Source organism: Castor canadensis, chromosome 9 (genome assembly GCF_047511655.1).
Source record: "Castor canadensis chromosome 9, mCasCan1.hap1v2, whole genome shotgun sequence".
Taxonomy (NCBI): domain Eukaryota; kingdom Metazoa; phylum Chordata; class Mammalia; order Rodentia; family Castoridae; genus Castor; species Castor canadensis.
In genome coordinates this window covers 12,797,358-12,813,073 of record NC_133394.1, presented here as the reverse complement: position 1 = coordinate 12,813,073, position 15,716 = coordinate 12,797,358, and the positions used below count along the sequence as shown (strand labels likewise).

Below are 15,716 nucleotides of genomic sequence, written 5' to 3'. Positions count from 1 at the left end.
ATGGGATTTGGTCCCTTCTCTCAAGTTCATGGGGTTCTAATGAAAACACACAACATCATGATGCAGTGGTAGCTTCTAAGGTGCATAGAAGGTTGCACCTTCTAAGGAGCTGCTAACTCAAGAGAGGGTGTTCTAAGGAGACCAATTAGGAAGCCATGTGTGTCACCTGGAAAAAAAAAAAAAAGGTCCAGCTTGTCAATGGACTGGGATCTGTGTCAGGGAAGTCTCAGTGTGTCAATGTGGGAGATAAGCCAGTTAGTTGACTGCTTCTATCGAAGAGCAAATGAGAGGGACTGCTTTGGAATGAAGCAGTATTCCTAGAGCCCATCCAGGGAAAAGATGCAGGAGGGTTGCCAGGGACCAACCACAACAGAGACAGCCTGGGCTCACCCTAAGTCTTGTCCAAGAGTATCATCAAGAGGGCTGAGCAGTCCTCAGCAGAGGTACTGCCAAAAGCTAACGTTAAGTGAACAGCCAAGAAAGTGCTATTTTACCCTCATCAAGAGAACATACAAGAGTGGTACGCAACTATGGGAGCAACGAGTCTCCAAAGAACACCCAAAAGTGCCCACAAGAAACAGGATCAGTTTTTCTCCCATCTCCTAAGACCAGAAGGAGTACTGACCACCACGAAGATACCCACCAAGAAAGAATTTCCATGTTCCTCCTGCCTCTCCTGTCTTCACCTTGGAGATACCAGCAACCTCCATGAGCAAGAAGAGGGAAGTGGACTAGCAGTTCTTGGTGTGGAAAGAAAGGACAGCCCCAGCATCTTCCTCCAAGTACAGGCCTCCTGTTTGCCACATACCTGTGGGGAACACAGGACAAGTGTGACCTATCACCTGTAATGAAGACAGGCAAACTGTTAGAGAAGCACGGAGTGAAAATCATTAATTTCCTCGGAGAATTAAGTGTGGCTTACAGAGCAGTAACTCAAGGTTTTAAAGAAGACTAGACATTTTCCAAATTGGTACATTCCAGCTCAGAGAACATCACCAGTCAAGGTGGAGGCTCATAAATGCATGCCGTTTTAGGTGTGTTGTGAGCTGTTTGGTGCAACAGGAAAACAGAATAACATGGGGTGTGGTTCCAGATGATTCAGGGGAAAAAATGGAGTCAGCTCAAATTATGACAGGCCTTGGGCTATGGTAAAATCTAGTAAAATATTCCTCAGCATTTACAACCTCTTAAACTATATCCTGAGTAAATAATGCTTGTTAAACCTGATTTCTACATTCCACACTTTTAATTTTAACTCAGATATGCTTCTTCATTACAATGTTTATTTAAAAAAAGCCATCCCTGTAACTTTGATTTTCCATTTTATGATCAAGGGTCATTCCTCCATCATAATTATTTACCTTTAAATGTCACAGCCCAAAGAAAAACATTTATTTCAAAATCATTTTAATGACAGTATCTTCATAGTGTAACAGCTAACCCTTGTTATACAGGCTACTTTTTAGAACAGAGTGAGCTAAATGTATCTGCTTGGCTGAATCTTAATGTTCTGATTGTCAAACTTTTGCTCTTTTTAGAAGCACATTTCCTAAAGCATGGCCCCTGCCCCAGCCTCCATCTTCTTTCTCGAGAGATACTTCCCTGCCTCTGGGGGGTACCATCTCCAGCATCTCAACTAACAGAATTCCACCTCCTCCCAGATTTCTGTCTGTCCCTGGGGGTCAGCAAATGTCATAAGAATAGGCTCAGCAGCTGTTCCCAGATTCAGAACCCTGGCTCACTATCCCTCAACACACAGAGCAGTTTCTCCAGAGGAAATGACTCCTCCCCCTTCCCCATCATCTTTTCCAAATGGTGGCTGAGTTGCCTGGGTAACAGCTGTCTGGCCAGTCATCTGCTCATTTGAATGGAGCTCAAATGCATTTTACCTCCCAGGACTTTCTGAAGTCAAAGTCATGGCATGTCACTTTGACCCAGCCCTTGTTTTCTCTCCCAGAGTTACCTATTGAGCAGGACCCGTGGGCTCTGTCAGGTTGAACAATTGTGACAAGTAGCCAGGTTCACACAGGGCCAGAGGAGACGGTACACCTGGGAGGCTGAAGCATTCTTGGTTTGTTCCTCTGCCTCCCTAGAGCCTTCTGTGTATTTTGGAGACACTGAATACCACGTTGATGAAAGTGCCGGCTACGTGGAGGTGTGCGTGTGGAGGGCAGGCACTGACCTTTCCCAAGCATCATCTGTCACCGTGCGCTCCAGGAGGACAAAGCAGAAGCCAGCAGCAGGTGAGAGAGCTATGGAAAGGATTTGCACAGATGGGGGACCTGGTCTATCAGGTGCAGCTTGTCTTTGTTGACAAGCTCTGACTTAAACACTTGGGTGCCTCGTCTGTGTAACGACCTGTACAGCTTACAAAATAAGTAGAAATTCAGACAGTGGCTTTTATGATTCTCATTACCCACTTGCCTGCTGTGGGTTCAGATTAATTTTCCCAAGTTCAAGTTCAAAATATTTGTAGCTACCTTAAGCTGCTCATAAACAGTAATTCGGATGGAGGAAGCCATAATGGCAGAGCAAGTCCCAACTCCTGGAAGGAGGCTTTCTCCTGACTCAGCATTTTCCCTGGCTCTCGTGTCCCCCTCACTTTTGTGTTTCCTACATGGGTGTTGAAGGCCTAGCTGTCAGCAGGGCTGGACAAGTCTGGATACATTTCCTCTTGAGGGCCTGTCTGTTGTTTTACCATAAAAATTAAGAACAGTAGGACCCAAAAGGAAGAGATGGGGACATCTGCATCTACATCTTTTCACTTGCTACTGGGACCTTTCAGTCTCCTGGGATACGCAGCCAACATGGCTCCAAGCCAGCATCCTATACCTCCAAGTCCCGTGGAAATATTTTAATATAAAACCAAAATTCCCTACAAATAAAAGCCAACAATATAAAAATCTAGCCCCCTGGTGCTTACCACAGGCTGTGTTCTTGCACTGACTATACAGAAAGAGGAGGGAAAGTAAACCCACTCCATATGCACCTCAGCCCAGGCCCTGTGCCTGGTCTGTATGGTGAGTGAGCAGACACTTGTTAATCTGCAGTAACTAATGAGGCATAAGGAGAGCAAAATGCACATTTATCAATGAAAATGTGAACCCAGTTTCGTCATATACCCAGAAACAGGTAAATAAACACACCATTTTGATTATTCTTGGAATAAGTGACAGGTTATAATGCTTCAGTGAATCTAGACATGATATTGTATGTGAGACCAGTAAAAGCAGTCATGATTCTTACAAGTTCCTTTTCTTTCCTTCTTTCTTGTTCTAATTTTCAGAAAGGGTCATTTCTTGTTCTGTATATACCCATGAAACCAAGAGTGAATAGACTACTGGACTTTTTTTTTTTTTTTTTTTGCTTTTACTTAGGAAAAGAAATTTAAATTCACTTAGATAAACCACTTTGCATAAAAAAGTAATGCCATCTCTGCTAGCCCTCAGGTAGAATGAGTGTCCTCACTTGTGGTTGTGATTCACGGGTTACAGTTCAGACTTGGCAATGCATCGAGCCTTGTAAATACTTGACATGTGCTCAAGTTGGTTTAGTTAACAATACTAATTTTTCATAAACTTATAATGTGTAACTTATTACATTAATAATAATTACAACCTTTCTGTACTAGTGCCTACAATTTGAAGATACCAAGCTACCGTCTTTGCTATATTATTTCTAATATTCACAATGACCTGGTAAGGCAGATGTACTTTGCATTTTGCAGCCGAAGAAACTGAGACTCAATGAAATTAAATAATTTATACAACTAAGTGATGAACCAAAATTTGAACCAAAATGTGGAAGATACAAAACCCACTTTCCTTTACTCTCTTGCTTTGTACCTTTTGTTTTCTATTAATGTCTTTTTTTTTCTACTAATGTCACTATTTGATGTCTTTGAAACAATCTCAGACTTACAGAAAAGCACCTAGTACAGTGAGCCCTTTTTATCCCCCTTAACCATTGAGAATAAGCTGCCATTAAGTTTGAAACAACTACTCCAAAAACTCAAAGTGAAATTCCTACAAAAGTGCTCTCCTATATTACCATAGTACACACATAAAATCAGGAAACTCTGATTGATTTCTACAATCCTTAGACTTTAGTTCCACCAATTGTCCCCAAGTCATTTTCTTTTTTATGGGACTCGGTTTGAACTTGGGACTCCACACTTGCAAAAGCAGGTGCTTTACCGCTTGAACCACACCTGGAGGTGTTATTTTGGAGATGGGGGTCTCATGAACTATTTTCCCAGGCTGGCCTCAAACCACAATCCTCCCGATCTCAGTCTCCCAAGTAGCTAGGATTACAGGTGTGAGCCATTGGCACCTGGCTCCCAAGTCATTCTTCATATTAAAAGAATCTAGTTCAGAATCACACACAGTATTAGGTTATCATTTCTGCTTTCATTCGCAACAATCTAGAAGAGTGCTTGTTCCTTTCCTGACTTCATCAACTTGTCTTTTTTTTTTCTTTCTTTCCTTTTTTCAATACTGGGGATTGAACCCAGGGCTTCCTACAGGCATTCTACCACTTGAGTTGCAGCGTCAGCCCTTTTCTCTTTGAGATAGGGTCCCACTAACTTTGCCCAGATAGTCTTGAACTCCAGTCTTCCTGCCTCTGCCTCCCAAGTAGCTGGAATTACAGGTGTGCACCACAACACCTAGTAGCTTCAACTTGACATTTCTGAAGATGATAAGTCAATCTTTCTAGAATATGGAATGTTCCCTCAATTTGGGCTTTTCTGCTGTTTCCTCATAATTAGATTCAGATTATGCATCTCTATCAAAAGGTACATAATTTCCATTCATCCTATTATTGGCAGTAACCTTTGGTTACTTGGTTACCTTGGCATCTGCCTGCTTTCCTCACTATAAAGTTTCTTTTTCCTCTTTCTTCCTTCCTTCCTTCTTTTCTTCATTCCTTCCTTTTTTCTTCCTTCCTTTCTTTCTTTACTATAGTTTCTTTTGTTTTTTTCCCTTCCTTCCTCCCTCCCTTCCATTCTTTCTTTCTTCACTAATTTCTTTCCTTCCTTACTTCTTTCCTTCTTTCCTTCCTTCCTTCCTTCCTTTCCTTCCCTTTCTTTTATCTCACCATACTGAAGTTTGAACTCAGGGCCTCATGCTTGCTAGACAGGTGCTCTATAACTTGATTTACTCTATCAGCCCTTTTTTGTGTTGGGTATTTTTGAGATAGGGTCTTCAAACCTCTGACTTCTGGGAAGCTAGGATTACGTAAAAGCACAGAGTAACTTACTTTCCTTGTCAGTAGGAAGTATTTTATGGATAGATATCCTGAGAGAATGCAAATATTCTGTTCCTCAAATTATTTATGCGTTTTGCCACATGGAGGTGTTATTTTATTGCATTGGTTATCATTGTCACTGTCATGACATGTAATGACTTTTGCAAGAAGCAGTCAAGAATCTATACTGTCAGGCATGCCGGTTGGCAAAAACGATTGCTAACAACCCAGAGAACAGCAGAAACTTCATGGCTGAGTAAAACTGAGCCGAATGTTGTACAATTAAACTGTTATGCAGCAAAGGTGAATGTGTGAAGCTGAATCAAAATTAACTTCATAGAGCTAGAGAAGTGGCTCAAGCGGCAGAGCACCTGCCTAGCAAGAATAAAGCTCTGAGTTCAAACCCCCAGTACTGCCAAAAAACCAAAATCCATAGCAAAATAAAATCAATGATAATTATCTTGAAAATTAAAAATAACAAAGGTAAATCATGTCATTTCAAATTGACACTGACTTCAGAGAGAGTTGTGTGTGATCTGTGGTACCTTTGTGGAAGTGACTAGAAGGTGACACACCTGTCTGGCGAGAATGGCACATGGGCCCGGGATAAGGGGCTGCATGGCACTTGGGAGGACGTGGAAACTCCCCCGTTCTGGTGCACACAGCACGTGATTCTGACAGTGCTAAGTACAAAGAACGCTGCAGAGTTGATACCACGACTCCTTTTACTGTGAAATAAAAACCTTCCCCAGTGAAGTCCACAGTCTCACTCTGCTTTTCCCTCTGCCCCCAGCTGGAATAGATTATGTTGGCATCAACCAGAATCTGGACTTTGCCCCAGGAGTTCGAAAGCAGACATTCCAAGTGACAATCCTTGACGACCTGGGACAGCCCATTCCGGAGGGTCCAGAGAGCTTTGAATTACTTCTCCAAGTACCTACGGGCTCAGTGCTTGGGGAACCAAATAAAACCATCGTTATCATCAAGGACTCCATCACCGACTGTAAACAGTGCTTGTAGTTCCTTGGACTGAAAGACTTTAGGGGGAACAAGCCGTGAACTCGTCTCCCAACCGCAGGCTGAAGCTCCACTGCTTCTAGAGTTAGCAAGGGTGGGGTGGCGATTACCTTGTACTGTCATAGGTGTTTTGTCAACTAGTGTCTTGTGACTGCATGGGGATGGAAACATACACTCACAGACGGGATGGAATCCGCAACATGACGCTGTGCTCTTGTTATCCTGTTTGTTTTCTTTTATTTTTGTCTCTAAGGCCAGTAAAACCCATCATGATCAATTAAATCAACAGTTGATATTAAAAGACCAACCTCTCTTTACTGACGGACGCTGGACATGCAAGCACACGTCTAACATTTTGACTTCTAACATTATTTGGTGGGTGTGCCCTAACAAATTTTCAAATAAGTCCAAAGCCCCCTTTTGCCATTTGTGTGATCTCTCCCCACAAGCCTTTGTCAGAGCCACTCAGGTAAGAAATCCTTTCATTGCTCTCCCTTCTTTTGCACTCCACTCTTTTAGAAGAAGGAAAGTAAATAGTGGGCTGGTTGGTGGAGTGGCTCAAGTGGTAGAGCATCTACCTGGTAAGTGCAAGGACCTGAGTTCAAACCCCAGTGCCACGAAAAAAAAAAAAAGAAAAGAAAAGAAAGAGTAAAGTGATAAAAATTAAGTAGCAGAAATTACAAGAAACAAAACTTCAAGACTAACATAGTCCCAAACTGTCCAATAATTTCTTAACTAATTTCAATTTGACGATAATCATAGCCACTAGGCTTGCTATCATCGTATAAAGGAAAGTCTCCAATTTACTTTGAAACCACATCTTCATGCTCCATCATTAACTTTTAGGTATTTCTTGTGAGAACCTTTCTTAAATCTGTGTTTCAGACATTGCTTGACCTATTCCCGAGCTAACATTTGACAAATAGAAGCCATTGCAAAAGACTTGTCCAGGAGCTGGCTGAGTGGCTTGCATGGTAGAGCTTAAGTGACTTAAGTGGTAGAGTGAGGCTGTAAGTTCAAATCTCTCTCAAAAAAAGTCTTCCTTCCAAATCTGGAGTAAGAGGACTCTAGACTGAGAAACATTGCACGCAGATAAGCTGAGATGAACTTGTCTGCCATCCACAGAACTGTGCCTCTGTGCCGCATGTCACTTTTCCCAATTAAAGATTCTTCAAAGTTACCTTGTAATTCTGAACTGCTCCTCTCCCACTGGACTCAGTTTCCGGAATCCCTTTCAGTTCTGTCTGACTCCTCTCTGAGAACATATCCATCAAGAGGTCATCCTCCCTCTCCTTGCAATTTGCCCCACGACAAGGGTCAAAAACCCTCTAAAACTCAATTAAATTCAACAAATATTTATCAGAATTCTTCTACAGGTCAGAGAGATACAGACCCTTCCCAAATATTAGCCAAGATAATGGAGAAACTACACACGAGCCTGATACCTGTCAGGTGTACCCTAACAGGCCCCACAGACACAGGGGTCGTGAACTTGCTGCTGAGAACCTGTGCCCAAGGGGGGTTCACATTGTCAGCCTTTTGGGGAAAGTCAGAGAGGACTCTGTGTTAAACCTAAAGTTAATCTTTCTCTTTCAGTGCTTTTCAGAAAATCACTTTTTCTCTCTGTCACTCTTTCTGTCTCGGGTATCTTTGGCTAAGGAACTACATGCAGATGAATGTGCTGTTTGGCATTCATCTTGTTTTTTCTGGAAATGTTACAAACAATGCTTTCTGTAAAGTCAAGTCTGTTCCATTCTCAACTTCCTCCTACTAATACATGTCAAGAAAGCAAAACTATGGTCTTTAGGCTTCTCGGATAAAACGTAGTATATTCTAAATATGATCGGTGGTGTATTCTGTAGTTGAGTCATGAAAGTAAATTACTGGTCTGAAAAAGTAAAACTGCCTGACTTTGGTAGAGCCAAGACTTTGGTGCAAGGCCATGGGTTTGATCTCTGACATCACAAGAAAACAACACAAAACAAAAAGCCTAATTTCCTGCCAAGAATGGAATTGTATATGATGGAAAATGAGTTTATTTGTCCCAGCCTGTATTTTCTTTTCTTTCTTTTTTTTTTTTTTTTTGTGGAACTGTGGTTTGAACTCAGGGCTCTGCACTTACAAAGAAGGCACTCTACTGCTTGAGCCACAACTCCAGTTCATTTGTCATTCCTTATACACTCCTCCCTTTTTTTGCTTCTTCAGTGCTGGAGATGCAGCCCAGGGCCCTGGCCGTGCAGGTACACTCTTCCCCTATGCTAACATTTTATAGAAAGAATATTAAGCATTTTTTCTCATTTATTCCTTCAGTTTTTCTTGGAGAGTTAGCAGGTATAATGGAGGTTTACGAAATGTCCATGGTGTTGCTGGGTAGATTCTAAATGGGAAGGTATTGCAAGCTTTATCCCAGATGCAGGGCCCAATTTAAGGAGCCCAGTACCAAGGTGAATGAAAATGGTGGACAGCTAAGGACAGCCACTCACCAGTGCAAAGACAATAGCGTGGGTCCTCAGGGCTCAGCTTGTCCTGTCAAGGCTCAGCCTAGGTGACAGGCTTTCCGGAGCATCCCAATATTGATGACCCTACAACTGGCTTTCTGCCAGGTGTAGATTATAAAACTTGTGTGACACTAAGGCACAAGAATTCTGCTGCTCCTAGCCTTACTTATTGTAATGTAATAAACAACCCAATTTCCAGAAAATGACTAATTGAATTATGGAATATCCACTTGTGGTCCCTTCAGAAATGTTAACGCTGGCTTTGGAAAAATGAAGAGGTTTAAGGAGATCACCAAAACTCAGTATAAGAAAAGAGAAAACAAAAAAGTAAGTGGAGTTCTGAAACTGGGTATCAGCAAATGTGTCTCTAAGCATGATGGGATGGGGACCAGCAAACTAAACAAAGTAGAATCTGTCAGGTGTAGCAAGCTGACTAACAGTCCCCAGAGAGCTCAGGGCCTGGTCCTTGTCACCTGTGAATTTTACCTTCTATGAAAAAACATCTCTGTAGATACGGGTAAGATTCTAGAGGTGGGAAGGTAATCGTGGGTGGGCCCTGGATGTCATCACAAGTGCCCTTATAAGAGGGGGCCAGATGGAACCCACACACAGAAGAGGAGACAGCAGTGTGACCCTGAAGGCAGCAACTAGAGTGACAGGGTCCCACACTGAGGAAGGTCAGCAGCCAACAGAAGCTAGCAGAGGCAAGAAATGGATTCTCCTGTCGAGCCTTCAGAAGGAGTGCAGCCCTGCAATGCACTGACTTCACCCCGGTGATACTACTTTTGGATTTCTGGCCTCCAGAACTGTAAGAGAGTAAAGTTTCCTTGTTTTGAGCCATCAAGTTTGTGAGAATTTGTTATAGCAGCCATAGAAAACTCATACTACCAGAGTTTGTTGGTGTTGGCAAGGAAGTGTGGTGAGGGAAACTAGAAAGCACACACAGAGCTCAGACTTCCCCCAGCTTTGTGCTGAGGGAGCTTTGTGCAGTCAAGGCCCTGACCCTAACACATTACTCAGGCCATTTCACAGGGGCATTGCTTGCAAGGACATCATCGGATACACCAGGTCGTGACAGCTGTGTGAATTCCAACCTGGGCTTCAGGAAACCTGTATTTAAAAAGCACTGTGGGTCTTGGGGATATACCCAAAAGACTGTGACACAGGTTACTCCAGAGGCACCTGCACACCCATGTTTATTGCGGCACTATTCACAATAGCCAAGTTATGGAAACAGCCAAGATGCCCCACTACTGACGAATGGATTAAGAAAATGTGGTATCTATACCAATGGAATTTTATGCAGCCATGAAGAAGAATGAAATGTTATCATTCGCTGGTAAATGGATGGAATTGGAGAACATCATTCTGAGTGAGGTTAGCCTGGCCCAAAAGACCAAAAATCGTATGTTCTCCCTCATATGTGGACATTAGATCAAGGGCAAACACAACAATGGGATTGGACTTTGAGCACATGGTAAAGCGAGAGCACACAAGGGAGTGGTGAGGATAGGTAAGACACCTAAAAAACTAGCTAGCATTTGTTGCCCTTAACGCAGAGAAACTAAAGCAGATACCTTAAAAGCAACTGAGGCCAATAGGAAAAGGGGATCAGGAACTAGAGAAAAGGTTAGATCAAAAAGAATTAACCTAGAAGGTAACACACATGCACAGGAAATCAATGTGAGTCAATGCCCTGCATAGCTATCCTTCTCAACCAGCAAAAACCCTTGTCCCTTCCTATTATTGCTTATACTCTCTCTACAACAAAATTAGAAATAAGGGCAAAATAGTTTCTGCTGGGTATTGGGGGGGGAGAGGGAGGGGGCGGAGTGGGTGGTAAGGGAGGGGGTGGAAGCAGGGGGGAGAAATGAACCAAGCCTTGTATGCACATATGAATAATAAAAGAAAAAAAATAAAATAAAAAGCAGTGTGGGCAGTCCAGTATGAAATGAAGCTATGAACTCCAAACATTAACAAGTCTAGTTAAATAAAAACATTTCTCTACTCATAACACTTGTGACACCAAATATGTGGGGTTCCCACACCAATGACCAATTCTGGAACTCTGCAGTCATCTACTGGGTGTCTTACAACTACCTGGACCCCACAAGAATTCAGTCCCACAAAACTGTCCCCACTTCAGACGTCTGTTACGAGTCTCCGTTTGGTAATTTTGACCAACCTGGCCTTAAATTGGGGGTTCCTTTAACCCCCTCCTCAGGTTTGATAGTTTACTTGACTATTTGCTCATACTTCTCAGGGAAACATTTTGTTGTCGCTGGTTTGTTATAAAGGATCCGGATGAAGAGGCACATATGACAAGGACAGCAGGGTCCTGAGCAGAGTATCTGTCCCCTAGACTTCAGGAGGTGCCACCCTTGCATGTAGGTACATTCATGAAGCTGGAACCTTCCCAAACCCTGTCACTTAAAGCTCTTTTCAGAGAGTCTATCCCATAGACAAGATTAATTAAGTCAACCTCAGCTCCCGTGCCCTCTCTGGAGGCAGAGAAGTGTGGCTAAAAGTTTCAACCCTGTAATCACATAGTTGGTTGCTTTGGCAATCAGTCCCATTTCCTAGAGCCACCCCATTAGCCTAAACTTAGCTATTGATGAAAGGAATAGCTTTCCTTAGCAGGAATAACAAAACACACTCCTCTTACCTCTGCCTCTCAGAAATTCCAAGAGATTTACTAGCTCTGTGGCAACTACCCAGAATGAAGAGCAAATACGTATTTCTTATTATGTCACGGAATTACACTAATGGTTTAAACTCTATAGGCTGAGACTTCAAATCTGGGGCATGACTGGAAAGAGAATATATGAGTATATATGTATATTCATATATTTGCACACATATATGTCTATAGGTAATAGCCCCTCTATATATCCCTCTATAAAATAAATAAATAATGATCAAAAGAAGAGTCAATAATGATTTGGTCCTCATATCCTTAAAGAGTATTTTCAGAGCAGGAGCCAAATATACAGCTGTACCCCTATTTTTCCTTTTTTCTTTCACTCACCGATCTATGTTCTTGACCTGAAGTTCACATTGCCAGTTGAAGGATCAGTGCCTCGAATGCTTCCATTGTGCTACATCATGCAATATACTCAACATACTGTACCATGCTATATATTAACACTATAGAATGTCACCTGGATTTAATTCAGAGCAAACACAAATATGTACGCCTTTATGAAGCTGTGTGTTCTTTGATTTTACAATGGAACATCAAGCAGTGAGGAATCACTGCAAGGTCTTGCCTCCTCCACTTTCATTAAATGTCATATTTTTAAATTTTAAAAATGTAACAAATTATAATAAAACCCATATGGATACTCCCCTGATTAACAACCACGAGCATTTTATCCACTGGATTTATGTCTTTCTTTCTTTTTTTTTTTGCAGTGGGGCTTGAACTCAGGGCCTACGCCTTGAGCTCCACCAGCCCTTTTCTTTGTGAGGGTTTTTCGAAGTAGAGTTTCACTATCTATTTGTCCAGGCTGGCTTTGAACCGTGATCCTCCTGATCTCTTCCTTGTAGGTAGCTAGGATAACAGGCATGAGCCACCAGCATCCAACTTCTTGCTTTTTATTTAAATGTTACATTCACCAGCAACCCCTCTGAAACTACCCACCTCTTTCCCCATTGGTATGAGTTTGGCTTTAACTGTTTCAGTCTGGTTTTTCTTTTTTTTAAGTATATATATAAACATATATATATATATATATATATATATATATATCCATCAACATTAGTATTCTTGTGTGCTTTCACATAAATAGCGTTATACCATCATGTATTGTTATATGATTTGCTTAAGATTTACTGCTACTGATAAATCTGGATCTAATTCACTCATCTTGTTCGCTACATGGTCATATACAATTTGTCTAATCATTCCTCAATTGATGAATATTTAGATGGGGCTTGATTTTTTCTTCTAATTTCTTGAAATGCTAGCATGGAGGAGTCCAAATATAATAAAAGAGCAGATGATGGAAGGAAACATATCAGTTAGCTTTTGCTGTGCTACGAAACACTCTCCTAACACTTAATGGCTTAAAGAAGCAATTGTTCAGAGCCACTGGTTCCATGGACCAGCCATCTGGGCTAAGCTCGCTGGGTGGCCTCTCTGGATTCACTCACATAGCTTCAGTCAACTGTATCTCAACTAGAGCTGGTTGATCTAGGATGGTCTTATTCATATCTGGTGGATCAAAGGCTGTCAACTGAGATGTCACAGATCTCTAGTGGTCTCCTAAAAAGGCTAGCTCAAGCTTATCACCTAGTGGTCCCAGCATTCACAGCAGCAAGAGAGCAGCTCCAATGCAGGAGCTGCTATTTTCTCATTTGACCAAAGCATGTGTTCCTGTTACAATGGCTGCCTCATGAGCCACCCCAAATATTAGTGGAGAGAACAAACACCATTTACTTTGCTCACAACTTTCAAGATAGGCAGGACTTCCCGGGAATAACTAATCTGGAATCTAGTCAGCACCGGTGGTGTGGCTTGAAGCCTAGGGGCTGGAATAGTCAGAAGGCTCACACATCACATCTGACAGTTGGTGCTGTCAGCGGGACCTTATCTGGGTCCACTGACCAAATCACCTGCATGTGGCTTTTCTGTGTGCCTGGATTTTTTCACAGCATGGTGACTGGGCTCCAAGAGCAAGCTTCCAAACAGTGGCCAAGTCAGTGAAAAAGCCTTCTGTGATCTAGTCATGTAGTGCCACAGTTGCCACCTTATATCATCAAGACTGCCACAAAAGAAGTTTTAAGGAGAAGGGAAATAGATTCAACATTTAGTAGGGAGTGGCAAAGGTCTGGAAGAACGCAAGGAACTAGATAGAGAGCTAAGGATATTTTTGAAAACCACAATCTGACACAGCACCACACAGGGCTATAAGCAAAGTGATATCTTCTTGGGATGACAGCAAAGTAGCATTACAAAGGCTGTGCCACCTGGGTGGGAGAGACTAAGGCAGCCATTCTTCAAACAAGCTACCACACAAAGACTGTTATCACCATCACTACAAGGAAACCTCTTGCTATAGCAAAGATGCAACAGACTTGGAAACGCCCTAGTGAGGCACAGACAATCTTCATAGACAATCTTCTGACTTTTGTATAACACACAGCATGTAATAAATTGGTATTTTATAAATACATGCAACTTAAACCAATGTCTCAAACTAAAACTGATATCGGGGCTGGAGGTATGGCTCAGTCAGTAGAGCACCTACCTAGCAAGTGTGAAGCCCTGAGTTCAAAACCCAATGCACCAAAAAAAAAAAAAAAAAAAAGATTCCAGATTTTTGTCTTGCTGAATAACTGGAAGTAGTGCTTTATTAGCTAAAAGGAACTCTGCAAAACAAGAGTATAATATATATAATATGTATATATTTTATATATATATGCAGTGTATATGCCATCTAAGAAGCTCAAAGTTCAAGAATATAACTTGTTGTTTTGTTTTGTTTAGAACAGTGTCTTGCTATGTTGCCAGGCTGATCTCAGACTCCTGGACTCAAGCGATCCTCTAGCCTCAGCTTCCTGAGTAGCTGGGATTACAGGCACACATTACTGCATCTGGCTGATAACCTGTTTTTTATTCTGTCCCTTGAGCTTTTTACTTCTTGTCTTAAAACATAAAGGAAAGTAATAGTCTTCTGCAAGTGTTTTGTTTAGGGGGATCAGAGATACTTTGAATTCTGTAGGTCAGCTCTGATGTATGTCATTAGTAGGCTGACTCATGGCTGTTTTTTTCTTCCTTCTCTTCTGGTGCAGGAGAAACAGAAAAGGCATGTGTGCTAAATTGAGTGTATGGTGCAATTTATGAGGAAAATAAAAGAGTTCCAGACTTCTACTTGGCGCCCCCAAAAAAGCAATACTGCTTTTGGAGCCTTTGTTGAATTGTCCAGAGAGGCTTCGAGTAAGATCAAAGATGAGACAATCAGGTTTTAATGACTCTCTACTGTCAGCACTCCTAAGCCATGTCAAGTCTCGGTGCTGGGAATTAATTCACGAGAGGACACTGAGCAGCAATTCTTCTGAGTCAAAATGTAAGGATTAAGTTGGACTCATCCCATCTTAGAAATGAGAATCTGTTTGATAGAGCCACTACTATTTTTAATCCCATAAAATGTCTTACTATACAAAGTAAGAATCTATTATTACTCTAGACACACAGTGGAAAGTCTTTATAGTCAGTCAGTCACGCATTTTCCAAATTTTAAATTAAATCATCTCTATTATTGGGAGCAGACTTTCATCAACAATATTATACTTCTTGGAAATGAGTTTACGTGGTCAACCACATTCTAAGTAGCGTTCTTTTCTTCATTCCATAAATGCTTCTTAAAATTGAAACATCATATATTTGAGTAGGAATGGTAAGTATATTCAAAATATTTGAATTTTTTTAAAGTAATAAATATAAGACGGAACTTCCTTCTTTGAAGCTTTAATGAATTATTTTTGCCCAGTGTTTTAACCTCAGATTATTTCTCTTTTTTTTTTTGCAGTACTGGGGTTTGAATTCAGTGCCCCACACTTGCTAGACAAAAGCTCTACCACTTTAGCCACTCCATCAGCCCTTTTTGTGGTGAGTTTTTTTTGAGATAGGGTCTCGTGAACAATTTGCCCAGGGCTGGCTTTGAACTGCAATCCTCCTGATCTCTGCCTCCCAAGTAGCTAAGATTGCAGGTGTGGGCGTCAGGCTGACAGTCTTTATGACCTATACACAGTAAAACCATGAGTGTAATTATTGCCTTCACAGAACCAGTGACTAAGCTGCCTAACATCAAATTCAGTGTCCAGGGGCCCTAAGACCCGGGGAGATTGTACTGCTCATGGTCCCAGTGATGCAGCTTGGTGACACTTCAAGACTCTTCATTGTGAGGGTCCAGGGTACAGTCTTAAGGCAGAAACCATCAAAAACCGTGG

General features: G+C 41.7%; 1 protein-coding gene and 1 non-coding gene across 2 annotated transcripts in view; both read left to right on the top strand.

The window, feature by feature from the left end:
* Frem3 (FRAS1 related extracellular matrix 3) overlaps positions 1-6,482 on the top strand; it is a 68,985-nt gene extending 62,503 nt beyond the window's left edge. The window contains exons 7-8 of the mRNA XM_020174678.2: positions 2,094-2,243; positions 6,041-6,482. Coding sequence (XP_020030267.2) covers positions 2,094-2,243; positions 6,041-6,267 — 377 coding nt within the window. The 3' untranslated portion in view covers positions 6,268-6,482. The remainder of the gene's footprint in view (positions 1-2,093; positions 2,244-6,040) is intronic.
* On the top strand, positions 2,907-3,038 carry LOC141411260 (small nucleolar RNA SNORA51). Its single transcript, XR_012436065.1, has one exon. It is a non-coding gene; the product is annotated as a small nucleolar RNA SNORA51 (small nucleolar RNA).
* Positions 6,483-15,716: the final 9,234 nt, after the last annotated feature.